Here is a 25,756-nt window from a genome sequence, read left to right as displayed (position 1 = left end):
ACTATAACTACAACTGCTAGTAATACTACTCTTACTTTGACGTGATGGCAAAACATGGCAACTGATTGCATGAAAAACAAACAAATAACTTTTTGGGATAGAAAATACAGCAAAATCAGCCACTTACAATGTGATTGTTTAATATTAGAATCATATTGAGGCAATAATCACAACCAATATTTGAATTTTGTAACAAATTATTCATTTATTGGTGCACTTCAACAGAAAAGGATTAGTGACCTAAATCGAGAGGTCGCCAAAATTGGACATCGTAAAGAGTGCTGAATACAGGAACATGTGAAGATTAAGTTAAAGGTGCATAGTAATTGAGTTGAAATGTTGTTATTTCTCCACAGTATATCCCATATCCCAACACAAACAAATTGAGGCCAAAAGGCGTATTCTATGCTTAAAAATATTTAATGAATCAATTCAACTGCATAGACTCAACCCTACTAAATTTCACCTTCTGTCTGCAATACCAGATCTGAAAAACAAGAACACAAAATGGTGCATTTATGCTGCGTTATTTACAAAGATAGCAAAAATGTATTGCGCTCTCACTCACCAGCTTGTTTAATTGTCATGGATAGACGGTACCCCAAAAGAAAATTGTAATTTATTTAAAGTTGCTTGGTATCTTTCATTTATCACATACTAAAACGAGCAATAAAGCAGTGCACAATTGTGTTGTTTACATGTGAGCTGACCGTAAGAGACATTCCACACTACAGAAAGGAAAAACAAGAAACAAGATGCACTTTTGGTACAAGTTGCTAGTTACACAAGCAAAAAAAAAAATACCGTCAATTCTGAATTGTATTTTTTGGAAAACAGACTTGATGGCTATGTACAAAAACAGATTTTAACATGTATCTCATTACTACATTTTTTGCTAACAAATCAACCTGTATTGTAGTAAGAAAGTGCTTAATATGTGAAGAAAATTCAAGAAAAAACAAAAACTTTTACTGCAATAAAAAGCAAATATCAGATCAACACATTCACAGCAATGTTCCATGAAACCCCCCTTTAAAAACAATCCTGACAAAATAGTCGACTTTTCAAAATGTCATTGCATTTCCTGGATGCACAATTTTCAATGATGACACTATCCTAAAAGCATTAAAAACAATGCAAGATCACTTAAACGCACGGCCTCAGAAACCGTAAATGATATAAGGTTGTGGCCCTGCCAAAAATATCATCTTTGCAGCAGCAAAAAAACAAACCGCCCCAAAAAACAATTTACATTGTACAATTGAGGACCAACATACTGTATCCTCGCAAATTAATAGTGGTTTTGGTATTTGTGTTTTTGGATTCTCAGTGGACAAACAAGGAACATACTTTTTTTTCCATGGCAGTAAATGTTCACAACTGAGCATTGTACACTATTAGGTTAAACAGATGATTACTACATAGCAGTTTATACTTACTGATTCTGATCATATAAAAATCAGTAAACATTGCTAAGGGGGAAAAATGATCATAAGGCAACCATGCATAAAGTTTCCATGCAAAACATTTACAAAACCTTCCAGTGTCCATTTATATTTTTATGTGTAAATTGCAACTGGAGCGTGAACATGTTTGATGCTTCACACTTGGAGAGTTTCAACAGACACTCCAAAGCTGCAGATTTTTCTATATCTTGACCTTCTGTTGTTATTTTTCAGGGTCTGCATTTTGTGTTCGACCACATTTCTACTTATCAGTATGTCTGTGATTCAGGGCCGTAAGGCTGTTTGGGTTTAGTGCACACGTGGAGCTTGAAGGCAGAGGCAATCATGTAGGGAGCAGCCTCTCAGCTTCTTCTGGAGGATGAGAAAGAATGAAAACAAAGTGATATATTGTATAAAGAACAGACTGCATATGCAGTCACTTGAGATAAAAGTTTATTGCCTGACCTGATGGTGATAGAGAGTTGTGGCCTTCTGTAGAGACAAACAGGAATTCAGACCCTAATGCAGCAATGGAACTTCGTGGACGTATGCAACGGTCGCCTGAAAAACTTCGGCGGAGTAAAGCCTGAAAAGCAAGACTTGCTAGTCAGGTGTCATTTGTGAAGGACAAAAATATTTAACATGAAGTGGTAATGCACAAATCAAAGGTGGCAAAGGTGTGAGTACGTCATAGCTTGCCTTGCGTGTCATGGGGCTGGTGGGGGCGGAGGCGCTGCTATAGAGACTGAGGCTTGAGTTGGACCTGCTGACAGTCAAACCTTTCGATGTGCTCACTGTGGGAGATAAGTACTTTTGCTTGATCTTCAGGTTGGTCCGACCTTTTACTGTGGGAAAAGTGCAGTTTTTAGAACGCTGTTACCCATTTAAGAATTTCTTAATTGTCACAGAAATAACAAAAGACAAAAGTAATGATGAACAAAGTAGACAAATCCAACTAATGACAGTCACAGCATTGCTTTTGAATTACAGTCCCTAAAATTTAATAAAAATAATAATAATGAAATAGGTCTGACAAAACTAACCATTAATCCAATAGTTCGATGGTGCCTTATAACTCTCATGCACATTTACATTTGAGTTCACCTCTAATCAATGATAATGTTGTTCTCAGCTATTTTGCTCACAGTGCATATCTGTTCCCCTCACACCGAGGCTAAACATATCCAATGTCAGGTCATTTGTATTTTTCATTAGACCACAGTTTCAAGGTTTCAATGCATATTCTTGTTTTCTTTGACCATAGCATGTTTTTCTTTTGTTTAGCAGAAAGGTTCCAACAAGTTTGCAAGCATAAACATAAACAAGGTCAACCCTGCACAATATATTGCAGACGTTTACTGAAACCACCTGTAGGCTGTAATAAGGATCTTTTTTGTTGTTTTTTTTCTGTCAAGTTTTCATATAAATCAGGGGTCCCCAAACTTTTTCCTGTGAGGGCCACATAACCTTTCCCTTCTCTGATGGCGGGCCGGTGTCAGTTTGTAACAGAAAAAGTGTGACGATCGTAGGGTAGCTTAAAAAATTTATTGTTTTCCAGAAAGCCACACATAACCAAATAACGGTTATTTAATAACCCTTTCCAGGTTCTTTACAGAAAAAAAGTCAGGAAACAAATAATAACACTATTAATGAAATAAATAATAACTAAATAACCCTCTCTGAGTTCTTCACAGAAAAAACGGGAAATAAATAATAACTAAATAACTCTCTCTGGGTTCTTCATAGAAAAAAAACCATGGAACATTAACTTTCTGTTGTGCCATGCACAATCTTAACAGATAAAAGTTCAGCTCAGTTGTCAGAGCAGAACCTCTCTGACAAATATGAGCAGTCTCTTAAAGTTCTTGTGTTCCTTCCTTATAATCCTTTTGTAGGTTGTAGTTTCCAGCAAAACTGCATCTGAAAGCTCAGCGCGCAAATGACAAGCATGCTGTCGTCACAGCCCACGCTCTAAATTCGGGACTGATACAAATAGAGCGCGAGTGCGCCATGTCCGTAGACGCACTTGTGAGTGTGCACCGAGCTTTCTGACACGGCTTCCGGTAGTAAATGCGCAGGCGAGCGCTTCCCCATCTACTGGGGAAACGCAGTCATTGCAGGCAAAATGAGCAAAAAAAAAAAGTTTAATAATACAATTTGTTCAGTGTTGGCGGGCCGGATTAAACGGTCCCGTGGGCCGTATCCGGCCCGCGGGCCGTAGTTTGGTGACCCCTGATATAAATAAAATATTTGTTGAACTTGCTGTTTTTCTTGATACATGATTTGCACCGAAATGTAACGGTTTGTTCATTTCCCACAAAGTTTAGTGGTAATCGGTTGGGTACTACAACCATCTTTTGTGATTGATGCTTGGAACTTAAAACAACCTTGATACTACCGTACTATTATTTAAATGAATGACTTTATCTTTATAAATGCATTTGTTATGTTTGTTGATGCATTCTGTTATCAAACTGTGACCTTGAAGTAAAAAATACTATTGAGACAAGTCCAGTTTGCAGTAACCTTACCTCTGCAGGGATCATTCTTCACCAGGAACTCATCCAAAGCAGTCCAGCCTCCTCCCACTCTGACCATCAGTGTGCTCCGCAACATACGCACCATCCGCAACTGTTGGGAATCTCCAAACTGCACACAATTGAACATTTGCAATGACAATTCACTGTCAAACATATTTTTTGTAAGGAAACTCACCCGGTATCTGTTGGCACTGATCTGCTCTACTTGAAACCTCTTGGGACAATTACATTGTGATACCTGACGGCTCACCTGCAAAAAGAAAAATGCAAAAGTATGTGAACCATTTGAGTCACGGCAAGTAATTTTTCCACTAGTAAGCAATGTACCTCTTCATTGATTTGATCTGCGTCCAGAGTTTTCCTGTAAGGATCTCTGCTGGGGTGCAGCGCACTCACAAACTCATAATAATCAATGAAACCATCACTGTTCATGTCAAAAATGTTTGCAACTGCATTCATCTCCAGCGAGTTGGTGGGGAATTCTGCAGTGAATGGGGTGGGGAGGGAGGTCAGTTGATACAGGGAAGTAATAATAATACAATTAAATACTCACGGTACAGAAAAGTTTTATGGACATGATGTTGGTGACAATGGAGCACATGAGTCAAAAAAATGATTGCATTTAATTGGTAAAAGCACATTTTTACATGTCCTTTCGTGCAATGGCTTCAGAGTGCCTTCTGAAAAGTTTTTCATTACTTTATTAAATAGTAGTAATCAGACACAGTCGCAAATTTGTCTGGCTTTCTGTTCTGTAGACGGCATCACATTCACTTGTCATTTTTCATTCATAATTGGTAATTTATGAATTTTTTTAGTACACAAAAATAACAAAAGAGAAGCGCCAGCAGGTCTTACTCGAAGCCAGGACATAGTCGATGAACTCTTTCTGGCTGATGCGTCCATCCTGATCCCGATCAATGTTACGGAATACATCTAGGATGCGAGACTTCAAATGGCTTATCCACTGAATGTAACGTTTTCGCCAAATATTAAAGTCAAAGTTGGCAAATTCTTCAATCTGTATTTAAAAGAAAATAAAGCAAAAATACAAGGCTTAATGTCACATCAGAATTCATAAAAAAATAATCACAATGGGTCCATACACATTGGACTCTTCCAACAGTGTACTTGTTTCATTCTCAACAAACACAATAACCTCTTTGAGTTTTTGCTGGTGTTGTTCAAGATGTTTTTGTCTTGCTACCGCCAGGAGCCAAAGTTTCTGCCACTGACTGACCAGCTGACTGAGCAGTGGGGTCTGGGGGTCAAGGTGCTCCAGGGGGAGTGGTGCTGTAGGCTGCAACTTTAGAGTGCTCCGCCTCTCTGGGTAGACAAAGCGTGGAAGTCAAATAAATTCTAAACACAATTTGTTGATATTGCTTTATGTGTGGCACATTAACAGTGGTGTCCTTACTTATGATTGTTCGTTTGAAGGGTGAAACCTGATGTTTAGAAACACTTTTGCGTTTGCAGGACTTTGTTGCATGTTCAACTTCTGGTAGCTTCTTATTGAGCTCCTCCATGAATACCTGCAGGAAGAAATTACATTTAGCTGACGTGGTAAAGGGTTAGGCACCTTTCTTCTTTACATGATGCTAAAACACATACACAGTGCTGCTGAATAAGTTCTTGGTTCTGCTCTGTGTTTTCAGGCACAGGCTCTTCATCTCTGATACTGAGAGCTTCTTGTGCTGAGGAGATCCATTCCAACAGCCTCTGGACTTCCGCTCTCTCTTCCTCCAGTAAAGCTAAAGTCGTCTGGATCCTTAAGCCTTGTTGCTGGGCCCATGTCAGAACCTCAGAAAAGCACAAAAGGGATTCTCTAATGAAGAATACCGTACCTGTACTGTGTAACTGGCAAATCATTGACTGAAGAATGAATGTGTCATTTGTCATTATGCTGGCACCAGATCGCTCACCTCCTCGTAGCGGGTCTTGGTGACACCCATCCAAGACTTGAGGGTTACGACTGAGTCTGGATGACAAGAGGAGAGGATCTTTTGACCCAGACACTGGATATTCTCCAACTCTGCTGATTGGGCTTTTAAGGTAAACATTGTTTCCTGTGGAAAAGTACGCAAAAGTCAATTTTTCATGAATGTATTACATTTTGTAATGATCTACGAATACATTCATGGGCGACAAAGTTCCCATTACCAGACTTCATTGAGTCGCTCAGTAATCCTAATCAGATTTATTTTATGGCTCTGACCTGTGTAAACAGTGTTTACCTCATTGTGCTTGTGGAAGGCAAGCAAACTTTCTTCTTCTTCCGGTATGACCCCGTATTTAAAAAGCCTCTCCACCTCACTGAGACGCTCCATGAACGAGTGGACAAGGCCATCAAACTTCTCAGCCTCAAGAGAACAAAAATCAAGATATGAAAGTTAGCAATACTATCAACATTTATTACGTATCGCATAGCACAAAGTTACTAATACTAAGCTTGAACTACCTGCTGAAGTGCAGCCTCAAGTCTGTCCTGTTTTCCAACTGACAGCCTGCACACCACCTCCCAGCGGCCCTCCAGTTCATCCATTTGCTCCTGCAGCCAGTGGGAATCAGCCGTACTGCTCTTGGTCAGGTCCTTTACAGAGCGTTTCAGGGTCTTGATGCACCCTGCCCGCTTCCCCAGCTCCTTTTGAAATGCCTACACAAGAACAATGATCAGAATGTGCCAAATTGCGACACTAATAAAATGCATATGAAATACAATAATTTCCGAGAGGGCATCATTATGTGAATGAAGAAAATGACAACATTCCTTCCAAATCAGTTCTCAAAGTTTCAGAGTCAGAACAAAAATGAAATATTATTATCATCGGGGCAAAACAAGGTGATTCTTGGGAATGGGATATACTCTAGTTAAAAATATAATGTGTTTCGCAGAACATAGAACTAGTAATGTCAAAATTCAGTTTTGTTGCCTTACCTTATGTTTGTCTATCAAATTGTTGACCATGTCCTTGTCTCCACTGACAAGAACATCCTCAGCTAAGTGGGGCTCAGCTCTATAAAGCCAGCCATTCAGAGCTTGAAGAGCATCAGTGAACCTTCCTGAGAACAGCAACGCTTCCTCTAGTTTGTGTTGTCTGCAAGTAGAAAAACACAAGTAAGTTTTAAACTTAGGACTTAATATTCTCCTGCCAACAACAACGTATCTTGATACCTCTCCATTGACTTTCCATTGATGGTGTCCCAGGAGTCTTTCAATTCAGCCAGGAGGTTGTCCAGGTGCTGTTGGTCATAGCTACTTTGAGCTCGTTCATGAAGTTTGCGGCCACTCTTTAGCGTCGCTTCATACATTGGCCTCTTGGATCTGAGCATTTTCTGGAACTCCTAAAGAAAATGATCGGGATCGGTGAACATGTACAAATGACAAAACTGTTGTTAAACGCAAACCGCACCTTCTGCTCAGTTAGTTGTTGTTTAATCTCCTCATGTGACTGTGCAATCTCTTTATGGTTGTCCAAGGTTTCTTCTACCTCAAACATCCAGTCCACCAGGAGGCGCCAAGATTCATTAAACTGAAATAGAGTGGAGGTAACAGTCAGTGAGTTCAAAATAGGATGCCATGTTTCACACTCAAGGTTAATGCTTATAATGGTTGGTGATTGGAAATATATAAAAAAAAAACTCTACCTGTTTGGCATTCTTTTTGACCTCCTCTAGCGCAATGCTTCTCTCGGAAATACACTGCTGTAGTTTTTTGTAGCGATCGTGGACAGTCATGATGAGGTTATGAATGACATCACAATCCTCTTTCCTGCTAAGCGCAGCAAGTCTACTGCCAGCACTCTCTACCGTGGTCTTCTTCTCCCCATAACCATTCACCTCATCCACCAGCGTCTTTACAGATATGTATAAATTCAACAATAAACAGTTATTACATCAAGTCATGCTGAATAACAACAAGAAGAATGACGTATAAAACACATCCTACTCTGTGATCTTGTAGTTGGTTATAAACTGTGTCCAGAACAAAGCTGGGAGGTGTGAGGAGTCCAATAGACTCTTTACACTTGGACATCTTGGTGAGAAGGTCCTGGATGTCACTGTGGAATTCCTTGGCCAGTTTCAAGCCTTTCATAAGCTTTGCCTAAAAAAAGGGGGAAGAAAACAACACACAACTGTATCATGTCTTAATCATGAAGATTAATAATGGATGAAACAGAACGGAAGAGTTGAGAGACCTTTCGCTCTTGAACTTTGTTGTACACGGAAGACCACTTTTGTTCTATTATTGACAGGCTGTGTTCTGTACTTGATCCTGGCACAACACTGCTGCTTTCCAGCATTCTTTGAATGGCATTTTTCACATCTGTATAGGTGTGAAGCTTTGACTCTGTCTCGTTGCATAATTCCTGTTACAGGTGTGCAGAACAAAGCAAGTCGGTTCACTTTGAGTTACAAAGTTTGTAAACGAGTTTGTGTGTCTCACCAAATGAGCATTAAGCCTCTCAGTGGTGGTTTCTGGCATTCCCCACATGGATTTGGAAGATGGCAACCTGATGTCTGTGTTGTCCAACCACTGCAGAAGGTCTTGAATTTCCATTGTAATATCTTGCACCTGCAAAATATGACATAAAATCTATTTCACTTGAGTAAAGGTACACAAGCATGTTATTGGTAACCCAAAAAGGAGATCTCGTAAAAATCATGGTAAAGGGATATTGAGCTGCTTTACAGATGGTACCCCATAATTATACACTTACAATTGAAAATCATTACCTGACTGAGTCTGTTCTCTAACTCCAGCTGGTAACGTTCAGTTTCACAACAAACAAACTCCCAGCTTTCACTGAGTTGGTCCAGTCGAGACTGAAGTGCACAGTCCCCGGACCCAACTTCGAGCAACTCCTTGCCTGCCTGGTTCAAAGATTCCATTGTGCGAACATGAGACATGACATCATTACGCAACACCTGTAAGAAAAGAGAGACGTTCCATAGTTAATGTCATGAGCTTGTTCTTGGATTATGTCTGGAAATTTTGGTTACATATTTATGTGGACAAATTTGTGCAAACATAACCTTTTCAGGAAACAGTACGTGTAAGGAGGTATGTTTCTTTTTATCATTTGAGGTTTTATTGTTTGCAATTTGAGTGATGTTTGCCACAACGACTTTCTTTTGCAGGCATTTTCACTATTGAACATTATTATTTCATCACCAACCTTATGTTTGGCCAGCTCTATTTCACAAGCCTGGAGGTCGATGCTAATTGTCTTTTTGCCCCGCAATTGTTCAGCAGTATGGGCAAGCCATGTCTGTAATTCATCCAGTGTGTGTTGGAACTGTCCCAAACCCAGTAGAGCACACTCCAGTTGATGCTGCAAACAAAAAAGTATATAAAAAAAAATACATCTGCAAACAAAAAAGTAGCAAGCTAGATACTCGCCTACCTGTCTGTTGACAGTTTCTGACTCCAGATTGTCCCAACGCAGTCGAAAGTCACACAGGGGTGAGACTGAGCCTGGTGACGATCGAAATACAAAGCGATGGTTTTGGCTTTCTATTTCAATCTTCTTCTGGTACAGTTCTCGCTTAAATTCCTGAGAAACACAAATAACAGAATTAATCAACTATATCGATATCTAGTGGGGCCCGCTACTCGCGCTATATATCATAGTGAATCCTCACCTTGAGTTCACGCAGCTGCTCTTTGACTGATTCTAGGTCAGTTCCAACCATGAACTCTTCAGTTGACCTCAGTTCTGCAGATTTCAACCACTCAAAAAGTCCCTAAAATGTAAAATGTTAGGCTGACTGACTAATTTTCATACTGAACAAGATGCATGAATAAACATATACTAATATTTAGTACCTGCTCCTTTATTAAACACAAAATATCCATAATCATATACATACCTGCATAGTGTCTTGGTAATTTAAGGACATTTGGAAGGACTCCTCAAGTTTCTCATGGCATTCGTTCCATAATTTACTCAAATTGTTCCACAGGCAATAAAGCTTAAAAAGGTCAAACACATTGTTGTTCTTATTACATCTCATATCATCACAAATGATAAACTTAATCATACTCCTTACTTCGTCCAGGCTTTTTGTGACATCCGGTTTGTCCGTGTCCCCACATGCTGACATCAGATCCATTCCGAGAACACCAAGGGTGTCTAAATCTCCTTGCAAAGTGTCAATGTCTTCCCTGAGTGTCTGTTGGATGTCAGATTTAAAGAATAATTATGTCAAAATGAGTGTTTTGTCACACTGTAAGGCTTAAAATTTCACTAGCCAACCTGCATGGTCTCTAAGCACTGGCGGATTGTTTCACAGTCCGTTTGGCTTGCATTAAGATCCAAAACTGCTTGCTGAGCATTACTGAGAGCTGCGGTGACCTCAGCAACATCACTCCAAAACTTCATGGATAGATTCAGTAGTTTGAGCAACCAGCTTTCCCTTTCTTGAACCTGACTATGCGTCTCATCCAACAGCTGGGAAAGAGTCGAGACTTGCTCCTGGATTGCTAGCATTGTAAAGATGTCACAAAGTTCGTGGTGAGGAGCAGTGACACAGGAAGTATGGAATCTTAATATGAGTAGACACTGGCGGAGCTAGATAGGAGGCCGCAGAGACACTGCCCCCCCACACACTTAAATGTGCATGAATGCCCCCCCGTAGGGGCCAGGCCAGATAATTGACTTTTAGGTATTTAAAAAAAAAAAAAATCAGGATTTGTATTCACATTTTGCCTCAGTATCCATAGAGAACACATTATGAATGTTTATCAGATTTTCTGAAGAATTTGGGGCATTTGTAAAAAATGTTTTTGCTTGGCGGACCACTGAGCTAGCCTTGGCTACCCCTTGACCCCAAAGGATAAAAGTCTAGCTCCGCCACTGTGAGTAGATGACTGTGACATGGATTAAGGCAACATCTCTGTCTGTAAGGAATGTAAAGAGGTAACATTCAAGCATTGTTATCACCTGTGTCGAGGGATGTAATTCCTGCCGCCCTTGTGTTAGTCAGCAAGTCTTGTGCCTGTGTCTTGACACTTGTGAGGCTGAGCTCCAATTTGGATAGTTCAGACAGCAAGTGCTTGTTGTCATGCAGTTGCTCCTGAATCCTCTGGGTCAGACACTGAAGGGGTGTTGGACTCTGGATGTGACTGCGCAGGCGGTCAAGACTTTCTCTGAGAAGAACCATCCTCTCATTCAGCTAAAAAAATTAAAATGGTTGCATTATTGTTGCAACAAAATACAATGTAACACTCTGATTTCCTAAAAATTACATGCATAACTAAATATTTTATTTGTAACACTAAATGTTTCTGGAAAACTAGATATTGAAATAGAAATTCATCCACATTAGAGAGATGCCATAAATATTTGGTAAACCTAATTGTGGTGTTCCAACTTATATACTAGTACATCCATTATTTGTACCGCTTGTCCTCACAGGGGTCGCGGGCGTGCTGCAGCCTAACCCAACAGTCATCGGTCAGTAGGCGGGGGACACCCTGAACCGGTTGCCAGCCAATCGCAGGGCACACAGAGATGAACAACCATCCGCATTCACACTCACACTTACGGGCAATTTAGAATGTTCAATCTGCCTACCATGCATGTTTTTGAGGATGAGGGAAAAACCCAGAGTGCTTGAAGAAAACCTACGCAGGCACGGGAAGAACATGCAAACTCTACACGGGGAGGGCCGGAGGTTTGATTCCAACCTGGACCCTCTGAACTGTGAGGCAGACGTGCTAACCAGTACCACCATGCCGTCCAAGTACATACTCGTACTGTTAATTTCATTGCAAAATACATTTCATATTCAATACAGAGTAATTAGTCAAATATGCACATATTATTTGTAGTGCTGTTGTTGAATTAATTTGCACGTTTACTGAATTCCTGTTCCTTTGAGCAAGCGATACGCCCCAATTTGTCATTCAAACACCCATGTGCTGTTTATGCTATTGCCTTACTGGAAAATTTGTTATAAGTGTACTTGCATGATCCTAATTTAGAATTGGTGGAACCTTACTTGAGTGAATCTGGGTAGGGAGTCTTCAAGTACAATGGCGGTCTCTCTGACACGTTCTCTGATGGCTCTGTGCCGCTCCTCAGCCTCCGTGGCTTTGCAGCAAAATCCCTCTCCCTGAATTGGGTTTAGCTCGAACAGGCGTTTGGCCAAGGAGCATAAGCGTGTGATCAAAGGCCGATGTTCAGCTATTGACTCCCTGAGACCCTTAAAGTTGGAGGAAAAGAATAAAATTGTTTAACATCACTGAGTTTAAAGTCTTACAGCCTGATTTGCTGAAGATTTGCGTGTACAAAAATGGGCACAACAGAAGCTGATCTACTGACCGGGCGGAGCCAGAATTATGTCTACCAAATGTGGAATGTGTAAGCACACAATTGATCATTCTTGATTTGGGAATCGGGATCTTAGGGGATAAGGCTCTTGACATTTAGATAACAGGAAAATTACTTCTATATAACACATCTGAACTTTTTTTTTATTCACTAAAAGAGACGTGATGATGTAATGTGGAGAAGGCTCTTTTTACCTGTAAAAGGTCTTGTTGCTCACGTAATGCTTCAAAGCTGATTGTGCTGAGGGAGAGCTGCCCAACAAGGCTTTGTGTTTCATCTAGCCAGGGTGAAACCTCAGTAAGGCCCTCCGAGAACTGAACAACAAGTGACTGAGCATGCTCAAGCTGCAAAACTCCATGGGAATTAGTCGCTGATGTGGTGGCGCATTGTTCCTGTAAGGCATCTAATGGGGTCTGCATAGAAAGATAAAAGGACCATTTTAAAACTCCAACAACACACTGCAAGCAAAGTATTATGTGTTAAAGTGCTTACCTGCAGATTCCACACTTCACTTTCCTCGCTGTATGTTTGCAAGAGTTCAGCTATTTTTACCATCTTCTCAATGTTGAACCTGTGTTGAAGAATCTCCACAGCCAAAATCTACCCAGGAGACAAAACACCCAATTTGTTTGTGCTTTGAACTAGTTAAATTGCACCTTTATGCAAAATCTCTTACAATACAAATCAAAGTAGTGTTCAATGTGCACAACCTTCTGCTCATTGAGTTGTTCTGATATGAGGTCAGGATCCAGGTGAACAGTTTTCATCTTTTCAAGTCTTAGCGCTGCATCCTTAAACCAAGCCACTTCTTTCACTACAGCCTGTTCGAGCTATTAAAACATAAATAGAATCATAAAAAATATGACGAGGGTCATTTAAACACAACTATATAAAATAGTATGAATAGTATTTATAAAAGTAACATACCCCCAAGCCAAATGATTTTAATGTTGGTCTGACATTTAGGTTTCTCCCAAATATTTAAGGTAGTTTACAGCCACTGATCTAAGATTTAATTGAGAATGCAGTCTGGCTAGTCTCACCAATGTAATGCTATATTTAATATAGTACTTAACTAGCTATTGTATTGGATTTTTCACTGCTGTAAGTAACACTAACTTTAAATCCACTTTCTTTATCCGAGCATTAATTAACCGATAATTGAAGTTAGTAAGATATGTATTTTCCGTTTGCTCAACTGTCTTGCAAATGAGAGGAATATTACAGTTAAATCTAAAAATGTGAAGTCTGGCAATTAATATGATTCAATCTTGATTGATAAATTAGCAAATGTTGATGAACTCAATGGAAGGACAAACGTATGTCTGGGGAGGTTGGTAACAAAGTAACTTGGATATTTTAGCTTAACATATTTTTCAACGGCTTGATCTTACCCTCTGTCTTTCAGCTGCACATAGCACTGCATCTCCGCCATATGTTTGTGCTCCTGCTATACCCAAGAGTTCTCTCTCAATACGACCCAGCCACAGGTGGAGGTCCTCCTGACTGGATGTACAGCGATTGGATGCTTCCAGAGCTTGCTCCAGTCTTTGTAGTACATCCAGACTACTCAGATTTAGCACGGAGCATCGGATACGAAGTCCATCTAATTTCTCCTGCACCTGGTGTTCTTCCTCCTCTGAAATCACAGTCACACCATAAATCGTTGGTATAGTGCAATACGATACGATACGATACGATGCCACGCATACGATATAACTTTGTTTGTATAGTGCATTTAGCAACAGATGCAGCTGTAACAAAGCACTTTACATTTAACATAGCAATATAAAGTAAAGAGGAAGGGCCTGTAAATATCACCTTCGGTATAGCAATCATCATGAAATCCTAATGAGTTGGTGGGTATACGTATTATTACCTGAAATCACTTCCATGAGCTCATGGCCTGTTTTTTGAACTTTTGCAAGCTCCGCACTTTTAGCCTGAATCTCATCTGTAAATGCCTGAAAATAAATAACTGCATGTCAAGTTTGACTTGGATAAATAATAAAAAAATAAATAATAATAATACAGTATGAAGAAGAGGTCAACATTTCCAACCTTAGCCCTCTCTGTGGCTTCTGAAAGATTCAGCATCACTCTTTCAGCATTGCGTAGTTCAGCTAGGGCCTGCTCAACAGATATCAGCCACTGCTGCAGATTGTCTACGCCTTCCTGGAAGAGTCGGGCCATTGGTAGAATTCCTTCCAGACTGTCCTTCCTACAAAGAATATATATAGTTAATAAATAAGCTCTAGTGAGGTGTGTGTGTGTGTGTTGAAGACAATGCCTGTAATAGCTGACCTTTGATCCGCCTCCCACTGTATGGACTCCCACTTCTGTTTGAGAGCAGAGAGCTTGACCCTTGCCTGTTCCCCCTCCTCTCCTGGGTGGGCCTCCACCAGCCGAGGACCCTCTAACAACATAGTATGGATACTTTTCCGTCTGTCTGTTAGAAGGCGCAGCAGGAGCTAAAACATACAGTAAAATATTATGTTTAGTTGATGATTTATGATGTTACCAAAAGAGTAAAAAAAGATGTTCAATGTCAACAATAATTGGCAAATATGCATGCACATGACAGAAGTAAACATGGAAATGTCACAGTCAAGATTTATTCAATATTCATTCATAATGATTCAGTCATAATCCGGAGGGTCCAGAGGGTCCTCCCTCTGAGATTTGCCAACATCAGGTAAGCAAACTCTGCCCACTCACTCCTCAACAGGACACTTTCTCTTTCATTCAAAACAGGTCTTACCTTGCTATATCTTCATCCAACTTAACTATTTTGGTTTATCTGCCTACTCAAGGCAATTTAAGTGTCTATGGAGTGTGAAAGGAGGTGATAAGAAACAAACCCTTTGTTCTTGAAGCTGTGCTTTCACCACTTTGACTTCTGAAGATGGAGGCTTCTGATTAGCTGTGAGCTCCTCTATTTCACACACCCATGTCAGCAAGGCTTCCAGGCTTTGAAGGAACGTCCCAGTATCAGTAGATATGTTTCGCAGAGCCAAAGTAGACTTGGTTTCCTTTAGGAAAATCATGCATCCCATAATATTGACCACATCAATTAATTGAATGAATACTTTGAAGGCAAAATCTAATCAGTTTTGTCAACATGAAACGGTAAAGCATACCTTCCATTTATCTACAAGGGACTCTTGATCTGAGCTTGAGTGTCCATCACCTTGGAGCTGTGAAGTGAACAAGGTTGCATCATTTTTTTCTAAATTACACTTGGAGATAGATGAACGTCGGGCCACTGACAGAGATTGAGACCAAGCATTGCTTTATAATACACAATGTTAGTTTAGATGACAAAACAAAGGGATGGAATGGAAGGAATTGAGTGATTTAATAATGTTAAAAGTTTTTCGTATCAACCTCAGCAAGTTCCTGGGCAACTCCATTCAGGACTCGAACAGTTCTTGTGATTATGGGGTCCCCTCCCTTATCTCCTGTTGGATACTCTGTCACCTCCACGATCTCAGTCACAATAGTTTCAGTCACCTCTGTCACTTCCGTCACTTCCCGTGATGCCACCGTCTTCCACGACCAGGGACTTCCTTCTCTAGAGTCTCCCCTGTGAAAACTAGTCCTTCTCTCTGCAGCAGTCTTGTCAGGATAAGCCAAGGGAGATCTTGAAAACTCTGGGGGAACAGTTCTTCTAGTCAGTGTCCCATTTCGTGATGTTTTTACAGGAGAAGGGGTGCCCTGCCAGGCATTATCCAACGTACTGGTACTTCTGATTGTGGAGGCAGGGGAGCTGTGGAGGGGTTTGTCAGAAACTGGTGTATGAGATCCTTCTTCTCTCTTGGGATGAGGTTCTTGTGCCTCCTTGACTGTCTCTGCCACATTGTCATTGCTTTTATCCTGCCCATGGTGAGGAGGCTGACACTCTTTTCGTCGTTGGTAGCACTCTTTCAGGAAATCCTCATCTGATCGCACATGCTTGGACTTTTGGCCCAGGCAGGTGGGCCGGCTTATGAGGTTACCCATAATCCTTCAGCCCAGAGGCTAATGAGGCAATAATTGAGGTAAGAGCCCTCGGCCATGCATGTAGATTCTCCTTTAGCTACCTAAAATAAGACAAATAAATCATCATGCAAAAATACACTGTTTTTTCACAGCACTACATGCCACAGCTAAAATGAAACCAGCTCTCTGTATTACTCCTTTCTTGGCCAGAAGGAACCCTAGCGTGACATTTGGCTGTGATGTTTGCTGTGCTTTTGTTTTCATTTAGCCCACATACACACATGCTCTAACTCGCAGCTAAAATATTCTGGTCTTACAAATCAATGTGACAGGCATGTCAAGGATCCCACTGTCGGCATGACGAACCAGTGGCAATGAGCCAATCCCATTCACTCAGCCAAGTCCAAGTGACCCACTTCTATGAAACTTATTGTCAAACTAGTGTTAACAGTATCAACATATATTTTGGACACAGATTTGTATGTCCTTTAATCACAAGCGGACTGGACGAAACACTTCTGTTGTCTGCCTTAATTGTTTTGTACAGTGATCTAGGACTACAGAAGCTAAGGTGTGCTCATCAGACTATCACAGCAAATGGCCCTGCAAGTTTCACAACGTGCTACCTTTGGTGCTGTCCCAATTCAGACCTCTCAAGGTCACCTTAACTTGATGACCCAAAAGGGTCCGCAACTGTGTTGCATCAACAGACAAATAGAGGATTGGCTCATGTAACAGAAATGGGAATTAACTGTTTGACCGCCTATAGTTCATACTAGTATGTGTGCTTTTAATACCTTTTGTGATCCAAATAGTCTGTGGCCATTGAAAACAACAAAACATTTATTATGACATTGAACTTGGATTTCATTTTTCTCACACAAATGTTAAACTAGACACATTCTAGAGGACATGGCTTTTAACTAAATGAGAGTCGACGTATGATTCCTTCGTGTCCATTAGTAATTGCATCTCATGTACTGTATGTCTCACCAGGCAGCTGATGCTGTCAGATAATCCACAGGGGAGTACTGAGACTGATCAGAGAGTGGTCCCAGACAAAGCCTAGATCAATAATTACCCAGTTAGTTCACTTCACTGCCCACCAGTGGGGCACTGAGTATCTGGCTATATCCACATAGGTTAACAATTCAAAAGCATGGGTGTGCCATATTTTATTGCCACATCACAATGATCAGTCACCCACTGCCCAAAACTGTGTTTCTGTTTTTTTTTTGGTCTGCATGAAGGGTGAGGTTAAATTATACAAAAAATAATGTTTTTCATTGTCCCAACTTACATTATAATCAAGGCACCCTAAAAAGCCCTTGCTCCTGCATCTGAAATGCCAGTAACTGTCTGTGAGCTAACAGCCATAATACTACTGATCCATTTCATTATCTTGCAATGACCTAACCATCTCATCACTTAACCCGGGTCTACTTTAATTCAAACCAGCCGGTTCTCTGCTCTCAACAGTTATTTCTAGTAAATCAATGCACTCAATTTAATTCATTAGTAACAAAATATTATCCTTGGGTGTAAATAAATTATCCAATTGGGGAACTAGCAGCACAGTAATAATCCCGAATTACAGCAGTAGAGTAGTGCTCTTTTACGCTCACAGTTAAGCGAGGTATTAAAATAATAATGATTGTAGTGGTCCCTGAACGTGCATATTGGGCAATACATTTACTCAAGAGATTCATATAACAAAATAAGCCCATAGTATTCCATTGAAAGGCTAACCGATGGCTCAAGGATGTTAATCAGGACTAATAGGCCATAGTACAAAAATATACATATATGGGGGGTTTTTTTCCAGAAATTTTGCAGCCTGTCTAAAGTAATTGCTCTTTATTTGAATATAGCTAAACCACAGTCCAAAGTCCTTTATGATGTGAATTCCCAGTTCATGCACTGGAAACACAAATTGTAGTTTAATACTGGGAGTTTGGGCAGTTAGATATTACATGAATTACACTTACCCTATACCAGGGACCAACAACATGAGCAAAGGAATCCAGCCAGTCCCATTTCAGCATTCAAACGGGAAAGAAAAAAAGCTTTGTCTGAGCATCCTTTGAGTGGCCTCCCAGTTCCAACATCCCAAACTGAAGGCTGTGCACCCATACACATGCATGCTCTCCTGAATACACAATCAATAAATTCCATTCATTTATACATGCTCACCTACAAACACACTTTCTAAACACAACCATGCACATGTCCTGATAACTCATGCTTTTCCGTTGCCCACAGTCACAGGGAAACAATGTCCTCCTCCTTTCCCCTCACAGTGCGCCCCTCCCCTCAGCTTACTTCTCCTCCCACCGGCTCTCTGCTCCTCTCCTTTTCTTCTTTGTTGTAAGAGCTGTGATAGAGGAATTCCTTCCTTGTTAACGCCGCTGATGGGACAGTGCGCCGAGATGCAGACAACGTATTCCAACGACTCAATTGAACTCCCACAGTTCACTGCCAAGTGCAGCTTATACATGGAGGTCAGACCCGAACAGATCCACTTCACAAGACGATGTTGTTCTCACCAAGTCTGATGCTGCTCAGGTTGATCCTGTACCAGGCAGCTGGATGGCAAAGTGACCCTTTTACCTCTCTCTTGGTTTTCCCCTCATACCCTCCCTCTTTTCACCCGATAAGGCTGTCCTGCGGATCTGAAAGCAGCTTAAAAATTCCATGCTGCCGCGACTTGAGTGGGTGGGGGGGAGAAAAAAAATAAAGAGTTTTCTAAAGGCCCCCGGGCCGCCCTCAAAACATTCACATGTTAAGTGACAGCTGCCTCAGCCCATTCCCCTTTTGGTGGTGAGGGAGAGAAGTGCAGGCTACAAAAGAAGAGACCCACACCCACTCTGATCCCCACCCACTCATACAACATCCCAACCCCCTTGCATTGCTAATTCTCCATTCAGTCAGTTCAGCATGTCTCCTCAGGAGCAAGAAAGGCAACACATTTCTGCGAAATATCTCAAATTACATTTCATTTTACTTTCATCCATTGTAATCCTTGCTCAGAAACAAAAAATTCTTCACAATGATACCAACAACATTAGTATTTTCTCTGCTTATGGCCTTAAAAAGCAAAGGAAGGACTCTTACTGAGAAATATCTTGTTAAAAAATGCCACAATATTTCTGAGGACTACCAATCTTAGTTTAACGCAACAATTCATGTGAACATTGATGGATGTTATAAGAAACGGGGCACTTTTATTTTGGGTTTACGGTAAATAAAAGACTAACATTCCCAGCGTAAAACTACAGAATAGACTACTGTTTTCTGTGCAAGTGTACATAAGCACACAAGAAGTGTACACGCTCGTCACTTCCCAGAAGTTTATATCGTGCCCTATTTATTTTGTTGCCTCTGTATTTCTCCAACCAGCCAAATAATGAACCAAATCAACTGTTCCAACTAACAAATGCATGCTTGTACTGTGCATACACCCACACACTATCCTACTTAACAATTCCAATTAACAGACACGCAGATAGTTTTTTTCCCCCTACCTAATTCACAAGTTGAGTGTTCCTCTGTTAAATGTTAGTTTTTTAAAGCCAACCTAATATGTAGTTCAGAACAAATTTAGCGTTTTCTAAATCTGTTTCTAATGCAATTTATTGTAAAAAATTAAAACATTACTTGTCTTGTTTTTAGTTTTGGAGGAATTGATAGAAAACAAAATACTGTACTAAAGTGGAGAAAAATGGACAAATGTCAATGACATTGGCCAGAAAGAGCGAAATCGCATAAATGACGCCTGTGGGGTGATGTTATTAAACCCCTGGGGAGAGCTGAAGAAGAGTTCCTCATGTGTATTCTAAGAATCTACGATTGACAATCTGCAGCCAGATTGATATACAGAACAGTTTCTTTGGATCACTGTGATTTCAAGTATTTAACTTTTTTTTTTTTAAATCAAATCCATGACTCTGAACATAAGTTAGGAGTTAAAAATTCAATCAAAGATTAAAAGAAAAACAAATATTTAAATAAGTTCCCATTGTCTAAAAAGTAAACCAAGTCCTAAAAACAGAGGATTGTACAGGATTGTTATGCTAAATTTCTGCATTCTTAAACTAACTGCTTTCTTTAAATGTTGTTAAATAAGACTTCAAAATGTGTCCTCCCCCAAACATGGTAATTTGCCCTGTTCATGAGACACAAAAAGGAGGGTTCATTCCTTAGGGCAAACCAGAAGCCCTTTTCACGCACATTCATTTATCACCCAAAGTGGTTGCTTCAAAGAAAAGCAAATGAAAGGCTATGTAGTACTTCCCAATTGGGCTTTCTGGTCCGTGTCGGGTTGCCTTGATGCTAGAAGTTACAGTTATGGTTTGAGTATTTTTTATACACAGATGAAGGATTTGATACCCTACAACATGTAAAGCACAGAGCAATTGCGAGTGTCAGGGTTTAATCAAGACCCAAACGTTCACCAAACAGTCAGCAGCCTGTACTTTTCTTGTCGTAAGGGAATATTGGACATTTTCAAAAATTTCTCGCGACAAGAAAACTCGATAAAACAGTTCCCACGTTCTGCGAAGATTTGCAACCTCGAACGAACCCTGACGAATTCTGACGCAAACGCAGCATTGGATGCCTTTGAAAACACTTGCAATTGTTCAACGCTCAGTGGGACAGAAGCTTACGAAAGGCTCAAGGTTCTATGGAAAGAAATTTATGGGGGGTTACGATGTTTACCATATTCTGGGCAAGGAAACACCTTGTCCCTGAGGAAATGAAGACCCCTCTTATTATTGGTCGACATATATGACCAAATTTGGCAGTGTGTATTGATGAGATGCAAAATGCAACTTTTCCATCGCAAGCTGCAATGCTGTTTATTTCAAGCCTCGAATTATAAATGTAATAATCAGTCAAAAAATGTTCCACAAAAAGGTTAAAAATTACAACAGATTTTCTGTTCAAATAGATAATAATGGCATAGTTCATGTCTTCAGGAGCAGATGTGAGAGCCTCTGAAGTGTGATGTTAAAGGTCTGTATCGACTAGGTCCTCACTCATGCTGATAACTAACGAGTCCCAAAGGTACAACATGAAAAAAACAACGCCAGAAAAACTAGCAGAGCACCAGACTAACACGTTAGCATGACAAAGGTCTGTAACCGGATGTAGTATGACGAAGGCATTACAGAGCCAAATGTATATTTAACACGCTCTCATTGGGGATGGTGACAAGCCACCCAAAACATTCAAGCCACATTGGTGAAACATGCAGATATAACAAAACATGAAATGAATCAATCACCCAAAATTATGCCATTTGTTATTAAACTTTATTTTATACTACTACTTGTTTTATTCTATACAATGTATATTGCAAACCATCAATGAATTAGAAACATATAATCTACCTCAACACTATACTCTAACACAGCTAATAGCTCAATTCAACTAATTCACTTCAGACAAGATTTATTTTTTGCCAGAAATCCCCTAATTTATATTTTAACACTTTACACATTTAAAAAAAATATATAAGTCCTTAGTTATACATTTTTATTACCTAATTTCATGTTAAGCTCTTGTGATTTTTTTCTTAATAAAGATGTTTCTTAATACATCTTTCCACGTGGCAAAATAAATGCACTTGATATAAACATTCATGTGACAGTGGTGATCAATAAAACAGTGGGATATGATCACATTTACCGCAATGCTCCTCCTTCCTTTCTTTTCTTTTGCGACACCCTGTCCTTGTCATCCCCACAGCATTTCATGTCTTTTCAGTGTGTTCATTCATGTGAGCAGAGGGCCTCCAGTGATAAACACTTGTGTAGCCTGGCTTCCCAGACCAAACACAAAAAGCCTGATTCCCCCACACCTCTGCCCCCCTGTGGTCTAAAGAGGTTTCCCTGCAGGAGTAGAAATTTAGGTTTTCATTGTATTATGTTTGGTAAGAAAGAAAGAAACAAAAGAAACTACACATCCATTTTGTTTCACTGGGCTGAAGTCAATGTCACAGACAGTGCCTCCAAAAAGTATTCACAATGTTTAAGTTTTTCCACGTTTTATGTTACATCCTCATACCAAAATGGAATAATTTCTCCCTCCAAACAAAAAAAAAACTGGATGGACAACACCCAATAACCAGACCAGGAAAAAAAAAAAGATTCCTGACTGGTCTCTGTCTCAGCCACTCAAGGACATTCACAGAGTTCTCAGGAAGTCACCGCTTTGTTGTCTTGGTTGTTTGCTTATGTTGGTTGTCCTGCAAGAAGAAATATTTGCCCGATGCAGTCTGAAGTCCCAAGCACACTGCAGCGGCTCTTTAGCCAAGATTTCTCTGTAAATTGCTCTATGCATCCATCCTGAAATCCTGACTAGTCTTCCAATTCCCACTGTTGAAAACCAACCCGACAGCAGGTCAGTCAACTAGTTCAGAATTTATTCTATTTGTGTAAATACTTTGGCGATGCACTGATCTTTACACGATGACAATGTGGAGTACTCAATAAACCTAACATACGATTTGGAGTTAGGGGGAGTTAACCGTAACTATTCTGATGTAACTTCGTGAAGCTTTGTATGACAAAAGTGGCTCTATTAAAAAAAAAGTACTGCAAGCTAAATGTCCTGCTGGTAAAGGAAAAAAAAAACTTGCGATGAAAATGGGATGGAGGAAAATAAAAATAGCAGAGATTAGTACAGAGACAACAATATGAAAACAAGCAAAAACTGACCCTGAGGTTAAAGGAGGGAAGTCTCATCTCCATACACATCAGCCATTGTCTCAGTGCTCTGATTTGACCCCTGAACTCACACTGCCATTGGCTTGAATCCTCAACGTCCCTCCTGAAACAAAACAAAAAACAAACATTTATATACTACCAAATAAACCTGAATCAAGAAAAGTATTGTAACATCATGAAAACACTAATGTGAATTAAACTATTGGAAGTGTGCAAAACCTTCAGGGTGCTCAAATTCAGTTCACCTGTAAAGTCAATATTGCATTTTAGATAAATCTTGAAAGTTCACCTAAAAGCCAATGTTCCTATGTTTTTTTGAGTTGTGTATTTCCATTACTTTCATTTAAATTAATACAAGGCAATTTTCCTCAATAATGCAGACAAGTCATCTGCTTTTTTTTTTTTTTCTTATCCCAGCTCTTTGCATACCAGTGTTGCTGGTCCTGTGATGGTGTTGTTGAGTCAAACAAATCCCATCCTGTATCCTGCAAGATCACATGAACCGTCCATGTAATACATTTAAAATACACATGGTGTATGAAGAATAAGTGGCTTGATGCGCTTCGATTCTTGATGCTCTTTGATGCTTACCTCATTGCTTGCAGAAAATTCTGAGATGGAATGATTCAAATTTAAGAATTCAAGAAAGTTGTGAGAAGAACTGATTGGCATAAATTCCTCACTGCCTTTGCTTGAAGTCTTCTCGATAGGTGTCGTTGGCTAATATTGACACACAGAGCACAATGTGCATGCATGCAAATTCACAATACTAATATTAACATTGTTGTCATACTTTAAATATTTCATTGGATAAGAAAACTGCCGGACAAAGCCAAAATATGAGATTGTTACTAGACTCCAGAATAATCCCAACCACACATTTCACATTGAGCAAGGAGTTAGACAGGATATAAAACAGGATTCAACATTAACAGTAGCTGGATGGATTGTGCACCGGTGTGTCAGTCCACTACTGATCATCTTTGCGGCACTGTGTCATTATGGTCATAACTTGTCAGAATAAAGTGCAGCCAATGAGTGATATTTTCAATTCAATTTGTATTAGTTTTTTGTTCTTATGACGGTACTTAAAAACATGTCTTCACATTAAAATGATCAGTGAGACAGCTACTTTTACAATAATTTGTATAGATATGTATATTTCCCCCAGGGATCACTATCTATCTATCTATGAATGAATGAATGAATGCATATGTATCATATAAAGAGGCTCAATTAGAAATGATAACTAAAATTTATTATATCATGAATATCTGGGGGTAGTCTGCTTGTGTCAGGGTCACCACAGATGGTTCGCTAATGAAAATACTGTCCCCTTGTGGTCAATTCACTAAACTACCGTATTTTCCGGCCTATAAGGCGCACCGGACTATAAGGCGCACCTTCAATGAATGGCCCATTTTAAAACTTTATCCTTATATAAGGCGCACCGGACTATAAGGCGCACCATTAATGCATCATGTCAGATTTTTAATCCAAATCAAATCATTCTCCATTTTATCTTTTTTATTTCAACTTCAGACGGAACAAATTACTTTATAATCATAAAATAATGATCCATAGTCTTTTTGAGTCATGATTCATAGTCTTCAGCGGGCCACTTATGATTGATTTCATGACACAATACTTCGGGCCAGTTTGAATTTAGGAATTTGGTCCATATATAAGGCACACCGGACTATAAGGCGCACTGTTGGTTTTTGAGAAAATATTAGGTTTTTAGGTGCGCCTTATAGGGCGGAAAATACGGTAAGTCAATTGGCCGGTGTTTACCATATACCATATACATTATGGTCATGTATATTCCTTTTAAATGTTTAATTAGATTTTTTATTGATTTAAGCAGATGGATAAATGAAACAATAGTAAAAATAATGGAAATAGATGGTTTAACTCATATTAATATAAAATGACAATAGGGCATCTCAAAAATTTTATTTACATAAGTTAGGTCAAGAACATTCATCAGTCAAAACAAAAACGTAGTATAAACAAAAATCTCTTTAAAAGCAAGCTCATTATTACTATTGAATATCCATAATCACCCTAATATTACTGTAGCAAATTAAAACAAAAAACTAAACATTGTTGCTACGACAAAAATAATCGAAGATTAAACAAAAATGACAATGATTTGTATTTTAAGGTCTTGTGTAACAGAACATGCATGACTAATATGGATGTTAGGAAAAATATTAACAAAGGTTCATGTTGGTTGATCTTTTTCAAACATAAATGAATTTCTGAAATTGTGGGTGGTGATGAGTATTGTGGCAAAAAATTAAAAGTCCTTGATGAAGAAGGTTCCAGTACAAGCAACCAGAGTTGGTGTCAGGTTGAATCTGTCTCAGCTCTCTTCAATTGCAAAATACAAACAATGCTAAAAATAAATAAATAACTCAAGGTAAACAAATAATGGTGTAATGGCAAATCTTTGAATTAAATTATTCATATAAAGCTTAATGAAACTGAAATAACCCATTTCTAGACATTTAGTGTACCTGTGCTCCTATGGGATGTTCATACTGTTTGAAAAATCCATCTAGTTTGTTGGGCTCATAAACTGGGGTCATCTGGAAATCTGTGCTCAAAGGAGGGATTCTTAGAGACTGAAGGAGCTGTTGAAAAGAAGAAAAGCAATTGTAGTTAAACACCAATACAATTGCAAAGCAAAACTATTTCTAAATGTGTCAACTTGATTT

General features: G+C 39.5%; 1 protein-coding gene across 2 annotated transcripts; it reads right to left on the bottom strand.

Moving 5' to 3' along the window:
• Window positions 1-179: 179 nt before the first annotated feature.
• On the bottom strand, window positions 180-25,562 carry macf1b (microtubule actin crosslinking factor 1b). Of its 2 annotated transcripts, none has more exons than XM_061288519.1 (40): window positions 23,463-25,562; window positions 23,025-23,136; window positions 15,462-15,518; window positions 15,183-15,353; window positions 14,626-14,792; window positions 14,383-14,542; window positions 14,201-14,285; window positions 13,716-13,960; window positions 13,032-13,151; window positions 12,814-12,921; window positions 12,516-12,734; window positions 11,990-12,193; window positions 10,930-11,161; window positions 10,243-10,469; window positions 10,037-10,159; window positions 9,857-9,958; window positions 9,629-9,730; window positions 9,391-9,540; window positions 9,163-9,318; window positions 8,720-8,911; window positions 8,430-8,558; window positions 8,182-8,352; window positions 7,932-8,087; window positions 7,631-7,837; window positions 7,396-7,515; window positions 7,158-7,327; window positions 6,921-7,080; window positions 6,444-6,638; window positions 6,220-6,345; window positions 5,908-6,051; window positions 5,597-5,785; window positions 5,403-5,517; window positions 5,145-5,311; window positions 4,844-5,006; window positions 4,313-4,467; window positions 4,161-4,235; window positions 3,977-4,094; window positions 2,145-2,290; window positions 1,911-2,031; window positions 180-1,817 (listed from the first exon to the last, which is right to left on the bottom strand). In XM_061288519.1, exons 2-40 carry the CDS (start codon window positions 23,061-23,063, stop codon window positions 1,789-1,791), a joined length of 5,715 nt encoding a protein of 1,904 aa, XP_061144503.1. In that variant the 5' UTR covers window positions 23,064-23,136; window positions 23,463-25,562; the 3' UTR covers window positions 180-1,788. The 2 variants fall into 2 exon arrangements, with proteins under 2 accessions (XP_061144503.1, XP_061144502.1); XM_061288518.1 differs by lacking the exons at window positions 23,025-23,136; window positions 23,463-25,562 and adding exons at window positions 15,709-16,403; window positions 18,291-19,526.
• Window positions 25,563-25,756: the final 194 nt, after the last annotated feature.

The sequence above is a fragment of the Syngnathus typhle genome, linkage group LG10 (assembly GCF_033458585.1).
Source record: "Syngnathus typhle isolate RoL2023-S1 ecotype Sweden linkage group LG10, RoL_Styp_1.0, whole genome shotgun sequence".
Lineage (NCBI taxonomy): Eukaryota > Metazoa > Chordata > Actinopteri > Syngnathiformes > Syngnathidae > Syngnathus > Syngnathus typhle.
The sequence above is the reverse complement of the archived record's forward strand: the minus strand, read 5'-3'. Positions and strand labels throughout refer to the sequence as shown.